At 40.5% G+C, this 23,570-nt stretch overlaps 2 protein-coding genes across 6 annotated transcripts in view; one reads left to right on the top strand and one right to left on the bottom strand.

The window, feature by feature from the left end:
- The window catches only part of itsn1 (intersectin 1 (SH3 domain protein)), a 49,585-nt gene extending 33,026 nt beyond the window's left edge, over positions 1 to 16,559 (bottom strand). For 2 of the 4 annotated variants that reach the window (XM_026189070.1, XM_026189071.1), the window contains exons 1-7: positions 16,357 to 16,559; positions 4,764 to 4,823; positions 2,930 to 3,022; positions 1,327 to 1,390; positions 989 to 1,149; positions 383 to 568; positions 74 to 137 (exon numbers count right to left, since the gene is read on the bottom strand). In XM_026189070.1, coding sequence (XP_026044855.1) covers positions 74 to 137; positions 383 to 568; positions 989 to 1,149; positions 1,327 to 1,390; positions 2,930 to 3,022; positions 4,764 to 4,791 — 596 coding nt within the window. In that variant the 5' untranslated portion in view covers positions 4,792 to 4,823; positions 16,357 to 16,559. The remainder of the gene's footprint in view (positions 1 to 73; positions 138 to 382; positions 569 to 988; positions 1,150 to 1,326; positions 1,391 to 2,929; positions 3,023 to 4,763; positions 4,824 to 16,356) is intronic. The other 2 variants (XM_026189072.1, XM_026189073.1) reach the window with 1 other exon arrangement.
- A 695-nt stretch (positions 16,560 to 17,254) lies between these two features.
- cryzl1 (crystallin, zeta (quinone reductase)-like 1) lies at positions 17,255 to 23,513 on the top strand. Of its 2 annotated transcripts, XM_026189321.1 has the most exons (13): positions 17,255 to 17,499; positions 17,878 to 17,955; positions 18,812 to 18,884; positions 19,049 to 19,093; positions 19,741 to 19,809; positions 20,359 to 20,492; positions 20,596 to 20,707; positions 20,907 to 20,927; positions 21,244 to 21,342; positions 21,727 to 21,851; positions 22,023 to 22,128; positions 22,208 to 22,253; positions 23,073 to 23,513. In XM_026189321.1, exons 1-13 carry the CDS (start codon positions 17,419 to 17,421, stop codon positions 23,167 to 23,169), a joined length of 1,086 nt encoding a protein of 361 aa, XP_026045106.1. In that variant the 5' UTR covers positions 17,255 to 17,418; the 3' UTR covers positions 23,170 to 23,513. The 2 variants fall into 2 exon arrangements, with proteins under 2 accessions (XP_026045106.1, XP_026045107.1); XM_026189322.1 differs by lacking the exon at positions 20,907 to 20,927.
- Positions 23,514 to 23,570: the final 57 nt, after the last annotated feature.

The raw sequence follows: 23,570 nt of genomic DNA, 5'->3' as shown, positions 1-23,570 counted from the left end.
GACTTTTACATGAACGTAACAGCTAAATTCACCAAGTTCAGAATGGTGCAAACATTTGGATTGCTTGACCTACCCAGCAGCATCAAAGGACGAGCCCTTCTGCAGCTTGGTACTGGCCCGATTAAACGAAGAGGGAGCTGAGAGCGACAGAGAGGAGTGCATTTTAGGACTTGGTGAACTGCATGTGTTGTTGTGTAATTTTACTAAGAAGCCTCTAACTTAAAAACAAAATAGTGACCCGTGTCTTAGAAAAGCATTCATGCAGAGATAAGAGAGCGTGTGAATGTCTGAAATGTAAATACATTAAGCTTGTTATGTGTAAATACAAGCTTAGCGATGGAACGCATCACAAAGATGTGACGACAATGCTCTCCACTGTTACCTGGGTGGGAGAAGCCTGAGATAGGCTGTATTATGCCCGTGGGAGGAGCTCCGTTGGCAATGGGCTGTGGGAGGGGTGGCGGCGCAGACGAGACGAGTGGGGGCGAAACCCCGACGGGAAGAGGAGGTAAGGGGAGCGGGGGCACGCCGGGCAGAGGAGTAGCGATGGGTGCCATGGGAGGCATGCCTGAGTTAAAAACAGAGCGAGAAGACAAGATGATGCTGTCTGTACACACAGTGAAGGAGGCAGGACCATTATCACTATATATGAGTTAATTTAAAAGACAATTATTTATTACAAGTTATCTGCAGTATTTTTAAGAAATGAAGATGCCCCATGAACTGTCCTGACTCCAATGATCTGATCCAACTGCTTTTTCCTTGACACTTCTGAGCCCTCGTAACATCAAAGGTTCAGGAGATAAATTTGTGGCTGATCAAAACAGGTTTATATCAAATGAAATTTTCAATCAGCTCATCTTGTAGAAGAAATTCATTTAGTTTCTTTATAAATTGAATAAATACAGTAACAGGTATTGCTGATTCTCAGAAAAACGGGAAGGTGCTCACTTATTTTTCATGGAATTAGTTCAAGTGTCAGTCTTACCAAAACCAGTCTGTGGGGGTAAAGGTAGCGGGGGTTGTTTCATACTGGGAGGAAGCGATGGGGGCAGAGGGTGACCCTGTAGTTTCAGCTTGATGAGCTTCATTGCGATTGAGAACTCGTGGATATCCATTCGGCCATCGCTGTTCATGTCAGCCAGAGCCCTGCAGATTCACACAGAGCATGAGCACTTTAAAACATTAACGAGGGGTAAAATCTGACATGGATTAAAAACCACTGGTGCAAAAAAAAAAAAAAAAAAAAAAAAACTTAGACAATAGTCTGCAACTTTTAAAGGAGAGTAATAAATGAGCTGACTAATTCCTGGCTATGTGACTCACCATATTTGGGCGAGGACGGGCGGGGGAAGCCCTGATTGGAGAAAGAAGTTCCTGGCCTGGTCACCTGACAGACAGACAGACAGAATGTGAGATCACCACAGAGCCCAGAGAATCTAAATGTAAACGACCTCTGACCTTTATTACAATGTCAACTAAATCATAAAATGCAGATAGTCAAACCTTATTGAAGTTTCTCTGAATCAGTAAAACATAATCTATGATATGAAATGGCTTCCAACTTTTCATTCTTGAACTAAAGCAGCTTTACATGACTCACAGTCCAAAACGTTGTTGGTTTTTTTGGTTTTCTTTTTCTCTTAAACTGGGACTCAAATTCCCGTTTTCCAACCCTGGGGTAGGGTCTGGGAGATAAGCCAATCATTGGTGAGCTATGGCTCTTGTGCAGGTACACAAGCAGAAGCAGGGCAGTGATCAGCGGGGTGTGATTGACAAGTAGATGCTAAACAATGCCAAAGGGTTAGATCAAGGGTCCTGCAGACAACAATGGTCCAACTCCAGGAGGTGAGAAACTGCCTCCTGACGTTACTCGATTACAAAAACAAATAGATTAGAAGCTCTAGATAAACAGTAACAGGTTTTGTAGGCGGTGTTTCCTTAGCATGTTAATTAAGAAGCAACACAATGTGTAATAGTCAAACAACAGTGAGTCTGCCCCTTGATTCTTCATCTCCTCAGCTCATCCTCTGTCTGAAACAAGCTCTTTTCCTTCTCCCTTTAATGTTTCGGGTAAGCCTGGCACTTTGATCACTGTTCCCGAAAACTGTGACAGCAACTCAGCCATGTGACCGTTTTTCTCATGCCTGACTCAGGAAAAATAAATCATCACATCAGCACTGGAAGAGAAGCAGAAGTCATTGAAACAGGAAACAGTTTTATTTTTTTGGTTGCAACAATCTCCGTCTGCCTCATCACGGGAGTCTGTGCGCCTGCACTCTTACATCATTAAAGTGTACACAGAGACCGACCCGCTTGAAAAACTTGTGCGTCCAGTCTGACCAAAGCAACAGTTGTGAAGTTGCTTTTGGCACATGCTACCTGTTCTTAAGTACAACATCAACTGCCTGTGAGTCAACTGTCTTCTGATTTGCTGCCCGTCACAAACAGCTTGGGAAGAGCACGTGGGGTGGAGCTCTTTCGGTCAAAGATATCCACTCTCACTGACTCACACAGAGAAAGGAGAAACAGCTGCCTGAGAGTGACCGTTTAAAGCAGTCTGAAGCCTGAATGAAGCTTTGCCTCATTATGTGTTAAATTACAGTTAAAGTTTGTCTTTATTCTTCAAATAACAGCATTTAAGCAAATATCTGAACAGCTGTATTTGTGAGGCACATTGAGATTTTGAACTGGATGAATTTACTATTAAATTGCAGTCATGGCTCTAGTGGCTGTGATGATTTCTCCTAATGAAGTCCAGTTTTCTTTGATCCAACCACATTTCCCACAACGCACATCGAGCACTTAGGACATTTGACACCTGGACAGCAAGTTCCCCACAGAGCCAATAATAAAACACGTGACACTGGCATTGTGCATGCCCCTATCACCCCTTACCCATGTTTGTGTGAGAGCGAGAGAGTGTTACCTGTGATGAAACCCCCAGCAGTCGGAGAGAGGCTGTGAAACTGCTGGTCATGTTTGGCTCTCTCGTCCACAGAGATCAGAAACACATCTGGACCTAACGCATCCATAAGAAACAACAAACACACACAGAGCCAGTTACAACCACAGAGGTCGAGCCCAAGTCAGATACAGACAGGAAGAAAAGGGAGGCTTGAGAGGAATGCATTAGTCATGAGTCTCACTTCCTGTTATATAGCTCCTATAAGGGTTGGACAGAGTGCCAGCTCAGAGATGAATGGATGAGGAACTGAGTGCGTAATTAACATGCGAATTCAACCAATTCATCAGCAGTTGACAGAAATAATGTGAGCTTCTCTCATCACTGAGTTTACTACTTAAAAAGCCATTTCTGCTTCACCAGCCCTCATGCTCTACCCTCAGCTATAAAGAGATGTTGTGATACAACGTGCTGGTGTTAACTGTGATACAGAAAATTATTTAACAAAGATAAGATAATCCAGTTCCAGCACAGTTACAGTGACAGGCGGTAACTTTGCAGTTTTGGTGGCTCTCTTCTCTTTACAGCCTTTCAGTTTCTGCCATTGTGCAGCCACAGCTTTTCTGAACACTTCACAGCTGACTAAAGTAAAGTGACCGCTGCTGATGGCATTCATGTTTCTACTGCTGAAGAACGTTACACAGTGCAGCAAACCCACGAAAATCCCACAGAGAGCCCCACAAGGGACAAAGTAATAATTCAAGGAAATTAAGAAAGAAGATAAAAGAAGGAACAGGGTGCAAAAGTTTTGTTATAACTATAAAAGACACCACACGATGAAAAAAAGAATATCTCATGTATTTGCACACTACATATATATGGTGTGTATGCCCTTTTTTTAATACTATACATTTAAAATACAAGAACAGGAATTTAAACTACACAATATCCATCTTTTCTTGCATAAATCCATATTTTCTGTGAATTGCACTACCTTTCTACCATTTGTCTTACTTCCATTTACTTGGAAGAGAAGGGAGTTAAATGTTTAGTGAGTCATTCTAGTTCATTGGAAAATGAAAGACAAATCACTGCGGACTGAAAGTCATTTCTCTGTAACTGTTGATAAAAATTATACTTGTCGGCTGTCTTTTGTGCTGGAAGCTTCTGCCACAACATTTCAACAGAAACACAACAATTATCCTGCTGGCAATGTGTTTTTTAATTCTCTTCTATTTTTATTAAAGAAAAAACTGTACAAACATTCATTCAGCCTCAAATGCTTCTAGCTGCAGAGATTTATTTCCAGCATGTTCCCCTGATGACAAAACGCAAGCAATGCTGGTCCTCATTCAGTGTAATGTGTTTTGGGTGACAGCTCACAGTCTATGGTCTGACAAATCTCAGTCTGTGTGCTTTTTAACTATTCGACTTAGTCTGCCTTTGCCTCCATCTCTTAGTTGTTGTGATGGGAGATCTGTCTCTTTGGCTACAATTTTAGAACAACTTGGTTGTTGTTTTCTTTGACAGGAGCTACATCCACTCATAGCCACTCAGCTACAGTGCTCCCCAAAACTATATTACCAGAAAAGTAAAATTAATTGTTTTACTACTTGGCATAAAATGGGCATAAAACAAATATATCTGAAAATATAAGAACAATGTAAGTATCCAAAGTAGCAACAATATCAGCTTTGCTGTACGGCTAACACACTATTTAGAGGGCGTCATGTGAGAGACTTTATTCTACTTCAAAGATGTGGTTTGTCTGATGAACTCTTGATGTTGTCATTTAGCTTGACTGAGAGAAAACGTTCACTATAGCTCTCTGTTAAGTCAGCCACATGTAAATACTGACCTGTGAACGTGGTTGGGAACTGTGCCATGGTTCGCTCAGTCTTCTGCAGCTACACAACACCTGAAACAACACATTAAGAAAAACAGATGAAAGTTTTATCTGATCGAACCAACAAAACCTGTTCACCTCAACACTATTTCTCTAGTGAACCAGAAAAATGCTTTTATTGTGAAGGAGCCAGCCTCTGTGTGCGAGGTCAGCAACCCAGCAAGATGTTTAAAGGACAAAACAATGTCTGGTCAACAGCCAAAGGTGGTGACACAGTGGACAAACTCAGTGAGGGGGAAGCAATTTTCCAGTCCAGTCTGGAGCTCATTTTCCTCTCTGCTGTCTTTCTTTTGGGTCTCCATCCCAGTGATCCTTACACGCTTACACTTACTAACTTTTAAAGAAATTTATCTGGATGTTTTCAAATGTTATGTTTAAAAAAAAATCTCCAGTTGTCATCTGTTCAGACTGCATCCAGTCAGAGCACATTAGCTATGCTTGTGCATGTCAACAGGGCAGCAAACTTCTCTTCATGCAGAGCAGGCTGAGCCTGAGCGCAGTCACTTGTTTTCAGGACCACTTTGCTTCACCAGGGCTTCCGCGCATTTTAACAAGAACAGTTTTTAGAACATAATGCATGCAATTAAAACCTAGTTCACCTTCAAAAAACATAGAAGAAATTCATTGGTTTTATAAGACTAATCTACAGCTATCCTCCAGAGCTCCTCTGCTTCTAATGTCTTAGATGTAAAAGGCGTCTGGAGGTTGTTTAGTGGAGTTGCTGGAGTTAATGTTAGAGCAGAGCGGGGCGCCAGACTTTGGTGATAGTCCAGATCTGACTACACAATAACACTGAGCAATGACCCACACATAAAAATACCATCCATGGTAGTGTCTTGGTAGGTACGTTGCAGACTCACACCCACATGTTACAGCTGTGTATCGTCACAAGGAGTTAGTGTCAAAAAATGTGTGAAAAAACAGTAACGTTGGCCACTCATGTTCACAGTGTTGATCCTTTATTCTGCCTCTGATAAACAAGAAGACAGAAGTCATAATAGACAAAGAACGTCTTTGTAGTGAAGCGAAACAAGTTAATAAGAAAACTCTCAACTGAAGCCACTGTCTGTGCTTCTCATCAACGCTTTCTGAATATTAAATGTTTTCCTTGTTTTTTCCTGGACTTTATACTCTTGTGTTCAAGCTGACCTTTCTACCAATCAGCACCCTGCACATGGCAGAGTACAGACTTTTGGCTTTTAGAGGATGTCACCCAAGCATGTTTCCCACAGATAACACTTGACTCATATTGGCCAGTGACAGTTGCTCAGGTATATTCTGTGATTTCAGTTAATTTCTCCATCCGTCTAATATGATGACATGATTGATTTACTAATGGAAAATCCCTTCACTCTCATTATGCACTGTAAAAATGACACGAAATATCGAGCTTGGTTCAAATGCTGCAAATTTGTCCAGTGAAATTACGCAGTCAGTGTAAACGGCTCCATTAAAAATGGGAGGTCGGAGAAATATTTTTAATGACAGAAATATTTGCACAGATTTTACACGCCTGGTGTGAAAAGGCCTTTATTTTGAAAGTTCAGTTGCTGTAACTAGCTAGTTCTAGTCCATCTTGCGTTCCCCTGCAGGCCAGCAGACGGGGTAGTTTTTGTGGTAATCGGACAACTTACACATTCTGGTTACAGTCCCATAATCGCTCTCTCTGCAAATTCAGAAACCAATGCAAAAAGATACCCACATACTATAAATTGTGCATTAGCTGAAGGTACTGCAATTATTTCTGAATAGTCTACACAGCTCGCATTAGTAGTTAATGGTTCCTTGTTGGTTTTATTATAGAACCAAGACACTTTGAGCCAGTGAGCTACAACTGTAACTTCATAAAAGCAATGTTAGCGTCAAATCTAAATAAATATTTTAAAGTCAGTATTTCTTACAGACAACACAGACAGAAAAGTTAGAAAAATAAATGTAACTTATATTTCCACCAGCACTCTCATCTCTTACAACAACAACAGCTCATGTGTCTGCATTAGCAAAGGCATGATAATCAGATCCAGACCTGCCTCCCACCCCCTGTATCACAGCTAGCAGACAGCCCACAATAACAATGTGACATACATTGCAACAGACAAGGACTTAGGACGGGTGGATGAGTATATGTATGTGTGGGTTGTTGACCCTTTTACTGTGCCCAAGCTTCACGCACACAAGAAATTACCAAACAGTGAGGCCAAATTCTGTTTGAGAGTCCAAATCAAAAATTTGCAATTTTTCCATTTAGTCCCACAGGAATCGTGCCACGCATGATAGCTAGAGTTTATTACATTAAGTTCTCAGATGGCGACTCATCAGATTTCAAAACAGCATAAGGACAGATGGAATTTAGTCTACAGTGCTCAAACGAATCATAAAACTCAATACAAAGATGGTTTTCCAAAATCGCTCTGATATTGCTGTATCAATAAGACTGCTAAACCCTTCAGTATGAATCTGTCCTTGGCCGATTGAAGGGCTTGCTGTGGAGTGTGTGTGGCCCACTCTCATCAGAGTGGGAGGACAAAGTAACCAACTTAAGTAGGTCAGAGGAACAAAGCCCACCCCACACACACACGCACACACACACACACGCATGCACGCACACACATGTGGCTCGATATTACACGAAAGAATATTGAAGCAGCTGAGCACCTGCAAACATTTTTGCCTAGTTTAAACAACACACAGGGAGAAGTGATTAAACTTCTAGTCATCTACAGAAAAATGATAGCAAAACACAACAGTTTGGAGGTGATGCTCAACAAATGGTGCCATTTACAAAGAATGGAAACAGGAGCAGAAAGTGTGGGGCTTATAAACTGCTGAATTATTTTTACCTTCCAGCATCTCAAAATCTAGTGAATGAAAAGTCAAGTTGCATAAAGTCCTCACCACAGATTAAGCTGCTTGTGAAACAAACTGACGTTTGTGTACAAGAACCAGTTATACACAAAACCCAAGTAAGAACAAGAGGATCACACCCATCGTGACACTGGAGGAAAAAAATAATAATAGCGCTGTCCAAACATTCGTACTCATCATGAACTTAGAAGAAGCTTGAATAGTTGTGACAGATTAAGGACAGCTATCACTCGACTCAGTAGGCATCTTAGAGGTGTGCCTTATTTTTTATTCTTATTTATCTTTATTGCATTGTAATTTAATAAACTGATAACAGGATAGTGGATGAACAAAAGCACTCGCTGGGCACACCTGAAATATCAGAACAAACAGTCACATGTCAACGTCGCAGATGTAGACATATTTAAGACACCACACGCAGCATGTTTTTATTAAAGGTCGGAGTGATTAATTATTTCATTGCAATTTTAAACACATTTTTTAAAACAATTTTGGGCATTTTCCTGCCAAACCTCAACTCTGTCACGTTTGATAGTCGTGGGTAAGATGCTAAAAGAGAAATATCGAACTATAGATCAAAGAACAGCTCCCAGTGAAAAGCCAAAGTCCATCACCAGTCTGACCTTTCAGAATAAAATAAACGATCATATCAGGATAAAGACATTTGTGCCTTCAGTCCTGAGCTAAAGCTGCAGGATGTTAAGGCAAACATATGGAGATGACATCAAATTCAAATAAATGCATCAGGAGACACATATTCAACGGCAAAGGCTCCTGATATGATCTTTAGGCCAGATCCCCCAGCTTACTTTATTCATCAGCACGCACAGCCTGAGTGTGACCTTTCCTTTGCAGAACTGTACGACAAAAACAGGCACAAATCTTTCTGAAACAATAGCAAGTACTGAACAGAAATTAATTTGAAGCCCTTTGTTGCATCGAATCTTTTGTCATATTTATCATGTGCAGTTAAGGGTTTAATGCTCTGTTTACCCCGTATATATATACACAGTAATTGTGGGATTAGTCTCCATAATTAGAGCACTGGGATGTAACTGGAGTCTGTTATCATGGCTTGTGGCAGATGACTGTGTAAGCCCCTCTGTCCCCCCCCTCTCTCTCTCACACACACACACACACACACACACACACACACACACACACACTAAAGGCTTCTGGTTGTCCCTCCCCCTCATTTTCCTGCTGAAGCTCCTGCATTACTGATGCTCCATCCACTCCGATATTCTTATGGCTGTGGACATCCTCTGAACTGTACTGTGCCTCGCAGAAAAAAAAAATGCTGCAATCTATGCTTATAGTTTCCAATTCCCCTCAAGCGCCTTTTCTACTTCTGTCTTAAAGTGAACATGTTGCTCTTAATCAGAGAAGTGAAAAAGCACCTTATGAGCACAGCAGTTAAAAGAACTCCTGACACTGCATTCAGCACAGAGAAAATGAAATGAAGAGTAAATGCGATGTTCACTCACAGTATAAACATGGAGATAACACATAATGAATGTCAGTTTTTTAAACATTTACTCTATGATCACTTCACATCACGCTGGATCAAAACTCAGTCAAATCAGACAACAGATTGCTCCACCTGTGATTGCAAACATTGTCAACACAATCTTCTCAATCAGCTCTCCTGTTTTACTTGTTGGTCTAACATGTGCCCACTTATGTCAACTAATCAGGATAACGCAGATCATTTGTTACCATTTTATATCGGTGCTCTTTGATACACCATTTTTAAACTTTTAGTGGGTCAAAAATTCATGTGACAGGAAACACATGGGGCGATCGTGGCTCAAGAGTTGGGAGTTCGCCTTGTAATCGGAAGGTTGCTGGTTCGAGCCCCGGCTTGGACAGTCTCAGTCGTTGTGTCCTTGGGCGAGACACTTCACCCGTTGCCTACTGGTGGTGGAGGGACCGGTCCGGTGGCGCCAGTGTCCGGGAGCCTCGCCTCTGTCAGTGCGCCCCAGGGTGTCTGTGGCTACAATGTAGCTGCCATCACCAGTGTGTGAATGTGTGTGTGAATGGGTGGATGAATGAATGTGTAAAGCGCTTTGGGGTCCTTAGGAACTAGTAAAGCGCTATATAAATACAGACCATTTACCATAAATGTCACATTGTGGAAATGTCACCTGTTATTCACCCGATACTGTTGCGTCACTAATCAAGAGATTATTATTATAATCATAATTATTATGATTATAATATCATCAAGTAGAATGTGAAGTTGTCTTCTCCAGTTAATATCACATGTGATGCATTAGAAAACAGACTTCTTGTAGTTGAAAATCGAGGTCTGGAGCACGACTACCCATGTAACAGCGCCGCTATACTCGACGCTTTGTTTGTGTCCTGGGCTGATTTTGATGTCATTGCGCCACAATCTTCGCGCACCTCTCTAAGTAGTTTTCGAGGAAAAAACAACTTACCCACATTAATAATTAATATTTCCCTATATTTTAAAAAAAATAAAAACTCAGCAAATTACTAAACTGTAAAGAAAAGGACGAGCACATAAGAAGGAGAAGCAGAAGATCATTGAATGACAGAACTAAACCCTGATCTTAAGAACATTCATTTGTTATTTTGTTGTTGCATCCTGTCAGATGGCTTAACAGTGACAGTGTTGATATTAATAACTGCAGGCTCCTTGCATGAGTGCTCACACGCGACATACTCCCCCCACATATAAATAACATGTGCATTTTATCAAACACACACCAAGTCCAACCCCCTCCTTCCTCCTCTTCTCACTCACACGTGAAAGACACACCCGCTCTGAACACACCCTGTGCCACTGACCCCAAGCTCTGCATCCAACACGCTCTACCACATTTTTTATCACGTTGCTGTCAAGAGCTGAGGCTTGATAGGTGGCAGTACCCACTCCCACCCAGCACAAACACAAGATTACCAGAGCAGTGTCAGAGCAGATTATTTAATAATGTAATTATCTTGATAATTGTGTAACTCTGTAAATACAGTATCCTGTTTGAACGGGCCTAAAAGCACTATGTTAAAATGCATTAGATTCTATAATGTGTTTCATTGATTAGAACTAGGAAAAGTTAAATAAATGTATCCACAGACATTTAAGCAACTACCTACAAACCATTTTTTAACCTCAAGAACCAGCATCGTTGAAATATTTTGCAATATTTTATCAGCCTGAAACACAATGGCCCTGCTTACCTCATCGCACACTTTGGAACCGCTGGTACAATCAAGAATAATGCTGGTTGATTTTAGTGCTGCCCAGCTTCAGTTGAAACTGTTATCAATATGCTGACTGCTTTGAATAATTTTAGTTGCCACTATATGAGCTCAGCTTGTGCCACATTATCTGGAGGGGGACCTGCTGCTGCTTCACTCTGGCTGTTGTGCTGGGTAAATTTAATAGGTACAGGGTCACATCTGACATCTATCGGTCTCCTACAGCTGCTCTTAGCTAAAACATTCTTGACCTGTTAGTTCTACTCTGTGTCTGTTTCTGTGGGTGTATTTCTTAAGAGTGGACTTCCCTATTTTTCCCCTTTTTTCTTTTTTTAAAAACCTGAGTTTTACTGTCTTGAGGAAACAGAAATCGGAATACATCAGCTGTGCTGTGAAGTAGAGCAGGGCGATATGACCAAAAATATTTATCACGATATACATTTGAAAATTTGCAATAACGATATAACTGACGATAATTGACGCTAGACAAAATACTTTACAACTCCTCAACTTTATTAGTGCAAAAAAAAAACCAACCCATCAATGTTTTTTCACTTAAACAAGCAGCTTTTTTTTAAGTGCATTAAAGTTATATAAAAAATTAACAGTGCAAATGCAAATTCCTTGCTGACAGCTTAACCAAAAGGCATTTCCAGTGGAAATTGGCCGACATATCCTGAGCATAACCATGTATAATATCCAAAAAACTTAAAACGAGTGTTATACACATAATACGTTAATATTATGTTGAAGCACAGTACGTATCACTCGGCGAGGCGCCTGACTACGGTAGCCGTAATGCTCCGACAATCATCGAGCATTGCGCCTTCGTAGCTTAGCAAAGTCGCACTAAAACATTTGACAGATTTTCGAGCGCCGTGCACATAAAATCGTTTTGAGGTCAGTAAACACAACCAGAATTCATACAGAAGGCACACGGGATTATAAAGGGCACTGTCGATTTTCAGAAAAATCAAAGGATTGATTTTAAGTGTGCCGTATTTTCCAAAAAACACGGTAATAACGACGGCCCGCTAGCATGCGCTACCAAAAATAGTGCTTTGTTGTGTATCTGACGGACGAAAGCTAAACCAGTTCCACACCACTGAAGTTGCAGCATTTTTACAAACCAATTCTGGTTCGTCCGTTTCATTTAACGATCCACTTTCGCCCTTCTCATTCTGCATCGCCGCCATGTGCGTATGTAAACAAAGGCACTGCGCATGCGCATTTTACCCATATTCTATCGCGATATTTCATTTTCTTATCGTTGCCCAACATTACACCGGTATTACCGTGAACGTTATGATATAGCCCAGCCCTACTGTGAAGCCAGACTGACTCCATTATTTTTAAGTTGTGAAAGTGGAATCAGAGGACCACCATTCCCCATTTTTTGGAATTAAAGTTTATCCACCCGCTGGATTTATTTAGGCAATTTAATCATGGCACCAACAAGAAAAAAAATATTCAAACCAAAAACATTTCATTTCTTGAAAAAAAAAAAAGGCCCCTCCTGCTACCAGGGTCCTGGATAACATGTCTTGCCTTCTCCCTGATTAGTAATGCTGCAAAAACTTTAAAATCTGAAGGCAAGACCAACTTCATCAGTGGTACAGCAACTAAAAAGGAAATACAACACTATTCTCACCATGTAGCTTCTTAAATTCTGAGTAGATTTGGAGCCTCACAATTTTGCCTCACTCAAGCTGCTCAAACACTTTTTATCCTGAGATTACTGTTAGTGCTGGTGCTGATTACCTGTTATTCTTGAAATGTGAAATAAAATCTCGTTAAACAATGATTACAAAGCAAGTGATGAACAACTGCGTCATTTGTCCTGTATGTTCATACTGTACATCCTGTATTGTTGTGAATAAACATGTAATAAGGCAATATCAGTGGCAACACCCAATGGGGCAGGGATAGCTCAGTAGGTAGAGTGGTGGCCCCATGATCGGAAGGTCGGGGGTTCGACTCCACTGAACGGCTACCCTGAGGTACCCCTGAGCAAGGTGCCGTCCCTACACACTGCTCCCCGGGCGCTGCACTGGTGGCTGCCCACTGTTTCACTGGGTGAATGGGTTAAATGCAGAGGAACTATTTCCCTATGGGGACTAACACGCACACTTTACTTTACGATGGCTGTGCAGGAGCTTTGAGCTCAAGCTGAAATTCTGACCCTGATACCAAGGTTGGAAATCTTATTTAGCACAAAACTGAGAAATTCCCATGTTACAGCAACCAAAGCAGTAAACAAAGCAGCGAAGGTAGTGAAATGAGAGAATAGAGATGTGTTGAGTTGCAGTTGCAGTATATACTTCCTATATCTGTCCTTCTTACACTGTTAACCGTCTTATCAGGTTAGCCAATGGTATTCTTTGTCATACGGTATGGCAGTATGACTATACAGGGTTTCATCACTGATACATGCATGTACACAGATAAGAAAAAACTCCCAGGTCTCTGGTAGAAGATCAAGTTTACCAAGATAAGCAGATTTGTTAAATGTTGAGTTGGGCTCCAGGTTATGGTTTCCATGTAATAGAATGCAGATTAACCACCTAATCTATCTTAAAACTTTGTCCTTGTTTGTGCACTATACTGTATTTTTTACCCTCTAAAAGTCCTGCAGTTAAAAAGAGTAAATAAAATAAAACAACCAACGCTGTTGAATGGAGCTCTGGGACACACTGGAACAAACTGTTATGCGATGCTGAGATTGATGTTTGGTTAATTATGGTGGGATAGACTCCCCTTGTTTTACAGTATTTTTGATGCATTGATGTCTCCTCCTCAACACCTTTTGAACTCTCGCAGCCCCGTAGAAATCCCACTTCCACTTTCACACCTCACTGTTGGGATGTTGTCTTCGCTGTAGTCTTCACCAGGTTAACGCCGAACATGCTAGATGACATCTAATGCTATCCACTGTTCGTCACACTTTCTAAGAAGTCACAGAAACTCTCCTTTGCCACATATCACTCATATATATCAACATACCACTCATTTGTCGGTCTGTTTGTGCACACACAATCACTTTTTTCAGCTCATCATTTAGAGTCACAATGAAAACACAGAGATAACTAAGAAAAGTCTGTTGTGTCCGAGTCATTTTTATAACCCTTCATGCAGTTAGGTTTATAGGAAACCACAGGTGTGGTATTTTAGTGACCACAGACATATTCACCTTTATTGCACTGAGCTTCTTCTTTTTCGCTTTATTAGACAACCATACTGGTTCACCAATTACCACAATAGTTCACGTTCTTTCCATACAATAAATACACTGTTGTGAGCATTGTTTGTGACTGTTTCAAGCCCTGCCTTCTATCTACAGGAGAAGTCAGGGCTGTATGATATCATATATACATAAAGCACATTTTACAAAGAAATATAAAAAAGGCCCTCCTCTGTGGTAGTTGGGAGATATCTTGGCCAATCTGGTGCAGACAAAATAACCACTGGCAACACGAAGTGAGTGGATGATTTCTTAAAACAAACGACTGAAGCCAGAACCAATCAGGGAAAATATATTGAAATGATTGACTTATGATAGGGATAGGGACTCTAAATACACTTAGAAACAATCAGAGCCTTCGATGTCTACCACCAGTCCACCTCAGATTATCAATACCAATAAAGGAGCCCTCTGCATATGCCACTTTTAAGGCGCATCTCAAACAATGCTTTATCACAAACGAAGCATGTGATCATTTTAAACTCTTTTATTGTCTGATATATTGTTTGTTTTGTTACATATCTTGACGTTTTTCTTTATCACATAGTTTTATGTGACCTGAACAGTCACAACTGAGGCAAGTTAGCAGTTTTGCTAAACTCTGGCTTGTTAGATCTTCTTGCACTGATGTTCATTAACATGCACTGTCCCTGTTAAATAAACACAGACCTGCCTAAAGCCAAAGTCCAGCACAGACACAGAGAGCAGTTTTAAAAAGATGCAAAACAGATCCTCTCTAGGTATAAGGTTACTCTGATGCATGGCTGCTCCTTTCTACATCTACCATCAGTCTCTGTTGTGAACTGATGGATTCCCTCGTAACTACTGAAAGACTGTTAGCTAGCATTACACAGCATGCTATTCAGTGAGTGCATTTTTGTAAATGTACAGTAATTAGTGCATGTCATTATGTTTTGTTCTGCAGAGGAGAGTTAGCTGTGGATCACATTTTTTGTCTCATGTTAATTTTGTGTGTCAGGTTAACACAGGTCCCCTACCAATAACGACCATTATTAAAATGCATTAGACAGACTTGAAACGCTACATCTGGCATTTTGTCTTTTTACAAGTCTCACGTTATTGAATTTAAATCCTATTACCTGAACATTATCACTGATTAGAACACGCGGAAATTACAATCCCAAACAAGTGTAATAGTGGATGCAGACCCAACAAGCACCAGCCATGAACTGAGTGAGAGTGCAAAGCAGAAATACAACAACACTTCCAAGCAATGTCCAGTTAGGTTAGCAAAAAATAACGTGCTCAGATTTCTTCCTTTCATTCTTAGCCCACTTTCTTCCAGTTTTCATAACAACATCAAAGCAGTACTGGCTAGATTTTCTTTTCTTTTTTTTTTAATCAACTCGGGAATGAAACAAGCTCCAGTCCTCCCACCTTCACGACGGCCACTCAGCATCCACGTTACCATGGAAACCAGACCGAGCCGACGAAGCCTAGTAAGCCCTGTCAATCAAAACGCTGATGTTACACCTTCTCTAATGCAGAGGGAGTGTGCTAAATTCTCTGGAAAACAGTAACAGGAAAGATTCGTTTGGCAATCCCTCCTCACTTCCTGCATCATCTCAGCTGGACTCGCTAAATGATGAAGTGTGTCGCTCAACACACACGGGCGATTTTAAGCCCTTTCAGATAGATTATAAAGCACTCGGAGCGTTGTTTTGACTGGACAAGCAGCTGTGGCTAAAATCCGGACTTATATCAGCAAAGGCTAGGCTTACTGAACAAACCTCCACCCTGAGAGCAGCTCTCTGACCTCGCACCGTCAGCACTGTCGTCTCATCATCTTACTCTCAGCCGATCCGGGTACTAGCGACACTCCATATAAACACAAGGAACACGTTTGTGAAATTAAACGTTAGGTCGCAGGCAGGCAATGCAGATGCAGTGATTTAACATTAGCATGCAGGCTAACTATTAACAGTGGGTGGGTAGCATCGTCTTAACAGTTTCCTTACGCTCCGATCTTGTTTCAATAACTAATATCACGCATTTCCTTAAATTCTTGAACATCTCATCACATCACTTATGGAGGCTGATAGGAGTACATCCCACGCCGGTAAAAAAAAAATCCATTTATTGCCTCTAAAGCTGTCAGTGCAGTTAGCGAGCAGGCTAACCAGTGATGAGCTAACGCCAGCCCGCTCAGGGACATTCTTTCACATCACCCACACTGCACTCGGCTCTTACCTCATAGTTCACTTTCCATCGTTGAATGCTGAATAAATTGGGCAGATGGGTGCTTATGTGACCACACAATGTGGTCTCTTCTCCCAAAATTTGCTGTTTTATCACTAAAACCCTTTCCGGTGAATCTCCCTTGGCTCTGGAATCCTGACCGACTGAGGGACAGCTGGAAAATGGGGTAACGCCACTGAGATATCGCGAGATGTTCTCTCACGGTAAATTACATCGACGCAATCTCGCGAGAACGGTTTTCTTGTCCGGATCACAGGGATTCTCTGCGAAATAAACGGATTAGTAGCGCTCCTGTTGGCAGCTGTTAATTAGAAAATACATACATTCATACATTTTAAGAATAAATTAATAATAATTTTAAAAACTCTTAGCAATAATGTAAAATATGTAATGAATCACATAGATAAATAAATACGACATGGCTAAGATTTCATCCTTGCAGGCAACACATACAGAAAACCAACACCAAAATAAAATAGCCTTATTAAGTAGAATAAAACCGAGCTACAAAACAAATACTACTATAGTAATATCACTCAAGTGGAAATTACTAAAAACATAATATTTTGACCCTTTGACAAAAAATAGCTCATTGTTGTAAAATAAAATAAAGCAAAACTAGAACAGAATTGGTTTAATGTAGCAGAAAAATAAAATTAACTAAATAAATGCAGAAATTCATTCATTAAACTGAGGTTTTGCTAGTAATTCACTGGCTTTTGTTAAGGCATAAGTTTTTCTTAAAACAGTTTTAATTAACGTACTGTTTTCCTTCTTCTTGTATTATTATTATTAATATTATTATTATTATTATTATTATTATTATATACGAAATCGAACACCAATGATTCATTTCATATTACATGTCCAGTAGTGGGCGGTATTGTAGTCATAGAAAGAAAAAACAACGAAGAAGAGGAGGTCAGCTGATTGACTTTATCCATCCGATCCCGGCGGTTTGATTTTTCCTATATTAGACTCAGCTGTTATTTGAAGAGCACTAGTCCAGTCGGTCACGTTATAATATTTTGATATTCTGTGTTTGTGGATTTGATGAAAATCTGCAGCGTTATGAAAGGTCTGTACTGCCGAGCTGTCAGTGATGCTGAACCCAAGTTCGTTATCCAGGAAATGGTGAGTTTGAGGTTCCAGCTGAGCAACTACAGCACGTCAGTATTAAAGGAACTTATTAGAAAAGCAAATTAGCTGTGCAGGCTTAATCTGCATATTTAACTCCCTGCTGCTGATTAGTCTCAGTCAACTGAACAATCCCTGCTTCTCTGAATATGTATAACAACTAACTGTCTGTAAAAATGATTATTTAGCAGGTGTTTTTGCTCTTTCATAGTAAGCTGCATTAAAATGTTTAGAAGAAGATCATGTCAGATATATGCATGATTTATTTCTTAGTTAGTGTAAACATATTTTACGTTTCTGCTGTTTTTTTTGTGTTTATGACTTCTACCTTTGTCTTCATTGTTACACTGAGCGGCTTTGTGTGTTTCTCTCCAGACTCTCCCAGATGTCCTGAGCAGCCATCAGGTCAGAGTTCAGGTGAAGGCGTGTGGACTCAGCCCACTGGACCTTAAGGTACTAACAGTGTGAGACCTGTGGCTGAACATGTTTCCCGGTGGGTTAGTGTAGCTTAGTTATAGTGCATGTTAGTTCTGCCAAAACTGGAATTAATCCACACAGTCTATCCCAGCTCTCATAGGTCAAGAGGGCTGGACAGGTCCAGTCTGTAACGGGGCTAACACAGGGCGACAGATAACCATTTAAACTCACAGTCAAACCAGTTAACCTACCCCACGCATGTGTTTGGAGAAACTCCGGAGTACACGGAGAGAACCCACTCAGACACTGGGAGAGCATGGAAGCTCTGCCAAAACATCCCCAGATAGATTCAAACCCAGGATGTTCTTGCTGCAAGGCAGAGCCACTGCACCACAGTGCCGCCAAGTAAAAGAATAAAACTACAAAAAGTAAGAAACATAATTGTTTCATAAGTGAACCATCCAAAAATAAATATAATGACTCAGGGCTTTACCTTATTTCACTCCGGCTCCAGGCTTTCCCATATAGGTAGTAGCTCATCGTAACTCCCATTAATGAGCTACAGTAGCCTACAGCAGGGCTTAATCTATTATTAACTGTGATTTTGTAAATGTGGAAGAGATTTCTAATCGTATTAAGAGGATGGACCTGATCTCAAAATGCTTTAAAATATTAATTTTAAAAAAACTACCTACCTGATGGGTTAGAAAAGCTGTTTGTTTAAAGCTGCTTGTTTGTTTGAGGCACACTCACAATGTGTTTAAAAACATCAAAAGAAGACACATTTGTGGTTTAATTTTTCTTTCTTGCTGCTTTTGTTGCCTCTGAACTGAAATAATTTGATAAATGCATCACTGATAATAACTCACTACTTTGCTGATGTCTATTACAGCTGTTCAGAGATGTCGGGATGCAGAGGGATTTAATCCCTGTCGGCAGAGAGGTGGCCGGGGTCGTCCTTCAAGGTCGCAAACAGACACAAATTTTGACTCTGAAATTAGCTTTATTGTTCAGAACAAATTCACACGTGTGTGTTTTTGTGCCGAGTGAGTAAGAGACCTTGTGATGCATCATTCACGGGTCTTAATTTTTGTGTCTGTTTCCTTGTTTGTTTGTTTTTTCCTGACAGTTGGTCCCAAGGTTACCTTCTTTCAGCCGGAGGACGAGGTTGTAGGTAGGGATGATTTTTTAAATGGCGAATGTGAGGTTTTCTGTAGGATTGCAACTTGGGAATTTCTATAAGTTTAAATCTTTTTAAGAATAAATACTTGTGTTTACAGACGTCTTTGATTGTTCATTGTTTCTGAACTGTGACTCAGTTTTCTAAGTTGGACATGTTTTAATATCAGATCTGACTGAAACCTTGAATGTTGTTAGATCATATTCAAGAAGATGTCATAACCAAAATAACTTTAACACACTTGGACTGGTTTTTAGGGTTAAACAAGTCCTAACTTGCACAAAAATAAAGACACTAACAGTCATTTAAAACCAAAAGAATTTGATAACCTTGACGACCCCGAGCTAACTCAGTGATGAAGGATGAGGTTTTTTTTGTCTCCTTAATGCACAGTCGGATTAACACTTTTTTTCCCACTAAATTTTCAAAGTAAAATTTCCTTTTAACTGTTGAATTGTTAGAAAAGATATTTCTCTGCTAGGGTAAATAGACATGGAGTCACTTCTTCTTACAAGCAAGTCTTAATTCATTGTACTGTAGTACAAAGAACTTAGAGATCTCTCTGAAGTCTGTTTGATTTCTCTAAACTTTATCTTTTTGAAAGCGGCTCCACATTTCCCATTTTCATCTTCCCTCTTCAGGTATCCTTCCCCTGGACTCCAGCTTCTCAGGACTCTGTGAGGTCATTGACACCGATGAATATTATTTAGGTGAGATGCACGCTCTCTCACATCTTTATTATGTGAATTTTCTTTTTCCTACTTTCATCTATCAGATTTTATGACATAGTAAACTTACTTCTAAATTCTTTTAGGTCTATGTTATGTTTTTTATTCTGACTCTTGACTATACTAAATATCACAGCACTGACTCACCGATCATTTCAGAAAAAGGGTCACTCTGATCTAAAAGGTGAACCCGTTCTCGGCTCTGCTTCAAAGTCGACGGGCAGAATGTTTTTGTGTGTGTCCACCTTACCTCTGCACCGCATGGACTTTCAACTTTTTTGAATCAGAACTTTCAGATTGAAAGAAATGTAAAAGCACCTGAAGTGCACACACTGCCCTGATCCACCCCAATAGTCTCTGACTACATTTATAATCTTTGGAAAAGAACGGAGTGACAATCACCTTCTAGGCAGATGGATTTTAGAGCAACGTAAAGTTAAGAACTTTAAGAATCTTAAAAGTTGAAATCTTGTAAATAAAATCCTATAAAAAGCTGTTCAGTGAGCATTTTTGTGTTTCTGTGATCTCAAGTTCAGAAGCCAGAGAAGCTCAGCTCGGTGTGTGTGGCAGCAGCGCTGCGTGACGGCCTTTGCGCTTACACTGCTCTGCACACACATGCTCGTATGGCGGCCGGACACACGCTCCTGGTCACGGACGGAGCCAGCGTACGTAAAAACACTCAAAATATAAACTGTGTGCGACCTTGTAAAGCAAAGCTCTAGTTTGATTGCACTCACGAGTAATGATCTCATCCCTCTTGCTGCGAAGTCTTTTGGCCTCATGTGTATCCAGCTGGCTTGTTACCACGGGGCGAAGGTGCTGACGACGTCACACTCGCCACAGAATCACACTTTCCTTGAGCAGCTTCGGCCCAGTGTAGGTGCGTACCGACCCACGCTGACATTTCTGTAGCTCGCATTAAAAAACTTGATGATCATCTTTGAAATGTTCTCCAAAATCACATTTTGAGATACCGAAACTGGCCTTTTCTTGTCATTCCTTTCATATTCACATACTCTGCTTCCAACCTGTTTTCATCTCTGCATCCTGTCCTCTCCTCACCTTCATATTCTCCTCAGGTGTTCAGGATCCCTTAGTAGGTGAGCTCTTTTCCTCTCTTCCCCACTGACTTGCCTTGCTTCCTAGCTTGATTAGTAACATAACTGTCATTGGTGTTTGAGCTGTAATTCTATTTATGGGAAGATAAGCCATTAGTAATATTTTTTTTCTAGTTTTGCAGAAATAATTATTTCATCTAAAATCTGCTGCCATCATGTGGTCGTTAGTGAAAACTGCAGTTTGCAAATTAAATGTGATCAGAGTAGAATTACACACAACTCAGTCGGTTTCTTAGTTTTAAATGTTTTCTGAGCTGCAGTGACTCATTCTCTCATATATGTGTGTTTATGTGTGAAGCCAGAGTTATTCCAGTGTATAACAGCTCATCAGAACTGCTGTCGGCGGTTATGGAGGAGACGGGAGGACTGGGAGTGGATATCGTTGTTGACTCTGGAGGTAAAAAATAAAATTGCTTTTCCTCACATACTTGAAGTTTCTACACTATCTGGATGTCCAATCATGCAAAACTTCAGTTTTGCAGATGTTTACAGCCACTCAACAAGGCACCTTTGATGAGTTGTGATGGAATGACTAAAATATCTGTAACATAAAGACTTCCTGCCACAGCTCGTATATTGAGACTGTGTCGTGCACCTGTTTTATACGTCGTGGACACACCTGTGCTCCTCTCATGACTCTCCTCCATCCTTCATTGATGCATCCTTCAAGGTGCTGCAGTCAGACATCTGGTCACAGGCAGGATGAAGAGGCACAAATCAGACACATTAGAAAAGACCTTTGTGTATGTTTGTGTGTGTGTGTGTGTGTGTGTGTGTGTAGTTCATCTGCATGAAGGGGAGGAGGAAGTGGAGTCAGAAGAGAAGAAATTACTTCCACACAAACATGACATCATCAGTGTGCTGGGAGTGGGCGGCCACTGGGTTACATCCCACCAAGACCTGCAGGTGAGCTGGGGTCAGACTCAACAGCGGCATCATAAATTGATAACTTCATAGTTTATTATTACTATTTGAATAGAAATAACCTCTCTGGCTTTAAAGCATCTGAATGCAGCTCAGTCTGGTCTGTCTTCAGTATCACTTTCCTCACCTCTCTGTGTCTCTGTGTATTTGCAGTTGGACCCTCCAGATTGCAGATTACTTTATTTAAAATCAGCCTCTGTGTCCTTCCTAAACCCTGAAGTCTGGACAGCATCATCATCACAGCAAGGAAGATACCTCCGTATCCTGTTCTTGCAGCATATAATCTAAAACCTTAACTCTATAATGTGCATTTCTGAAGCCTTAACTGACTTTTGCAGATATTCTGAAGGATATCGTGGAGAAGATGTCAAGCGGAGTACTCAGGTAACCTCAAAATCTAGTTTAATTAAGCAGTGCTGGATCACATTTCTCAGTGGGATCATACTATCTTAGATAAAGTACACAAATCCACATTTTAACACGAGGTCAACTTTCCAGTTTCCAGGATGCTCACATATGATTCCCACAAACATGCAGAAGTCCCAAGTCCAGCAGCTTAGACAATTTGTACATATGTTTGGAACATTACCAGAAGTGTGATGAAGTTTCACAGGGGACATATGTCCTCATTAGCCACTGATATTGAATTAGCTTTAATGGTGTATTTGTTTGGAATGAAGCCTATTTAAATGCACAAAAACAGTTTGTTTCACCTCTGTCTTCTTGTATGCTTTTTTTTTTTCTTCTCCAGGCATTTAATTTGTTTATTGCTAAATCTTTACAAGCAGACATTAAATAAATTCTAACATATAGAAGGTAGGCCTTTCCCTTTCACATGTCCAAGGCAGACTTCTTCTATTTTTGACAGCTCTGGAATTTGCCTAATCTGTCTGGATCTGGATAAAATATCTCATTATTTTTAACATTAGACTTCTGCTGTAACAGCACTTGCAGAAGTTTAGTTTCCAGTTTAGTGCGGGGGTGTCAAACCTGCTTTGGGTGAAGAAGACTGGAACGATTGCTAATAGCCTACCATTCTTTTAAGGTTAAGAAGTAAATGTTTAATTTAATAAGCCTTTAGTTTAAAAGACAAATGACATGTTGGTACAGACCGTAGTTATTTCATGGATTTGGGGATTCAGATTGTTTTAAAATTAGACTGTAATGGGTCTCTGATCAAATTCACCTTGTGTCTCTCTGCAGGCCTCAGCCCGAGGAAGCAGTCCCCCTCTATGAAGCCACAGTTGCCATGGAGACTGTCCAGCGTCACCCAAAGACGAAGGCTGTTGTTCAGCTCTGACCTAACTAATCACATTATGCAGAGATAAAAGAAAACAGCTCAGCTGGATCACTTCTCTCTGCAGTGACACTCTGTTCCAATCAGTCACTGTTTACTTGTTAACACAGAACTATGATCTGTTTCAGGCCCAATAATATGATAACAACAGGAAAAAAGGCGCTCAATCATTACCTGCTTGAGTTTCAGAGTCACCTGGACAGTTTTACTTCACACTGCAGAAGAAACTCTTTTCCCAGAGCCAGTGATATCCATTAAAATCTGATCACTCTTCATCACCTAATGTTTGTTTAGAAATGCACAAGGTGTCATCTGACTCAATAAAATCATATTTCATTAAAAAACAAGGCCGCTTTTTTGTTTATTATGCAACAGATCTTTTGTTTGTTCGTTTCAGATCCATC

This window comes from Astatotilapia calliptera, chromosome 13 (assembly GCF_900246225.1).
Source record: "Astatotilapia calliptera chromosome 13, fAstCal1.2, whole genome shotgun sequence".
NCBI lineage: Eukaryota > Metazoa > Chordata > Actinopteri > Cichliformes > Cichlidae > Astatotilapia > Astatotilapia calliptera.
This window is presented reverse-complemented; position numbering and strand designations above follow the sequence as displayed.

Bases quoted from the DNA above. Each gene is read 5' to 3' on its own strand.
- cryzl1 (XM_026189321.1), top strand. From the start codon at position 17,419: ATGAAAATCTGCAGCGTTATGAAAGGTCTGTACTGCCGAGCTGTCAGT. The intron at 19,810-20,358 runs GTGAGATGCACG...TGTGATCTCAAG, and splicing joins CACCGATGAATATTATTTAG to TTCAGAAGCCAGAGAAGCTC. The intron at 22,129-22,207 runs GTATCCTGTTCT...TGACTTTTGCAG, and splicing joins ACAGCAAGGAAGATACCTCC to ATATTCTGAAGGATATCGTG.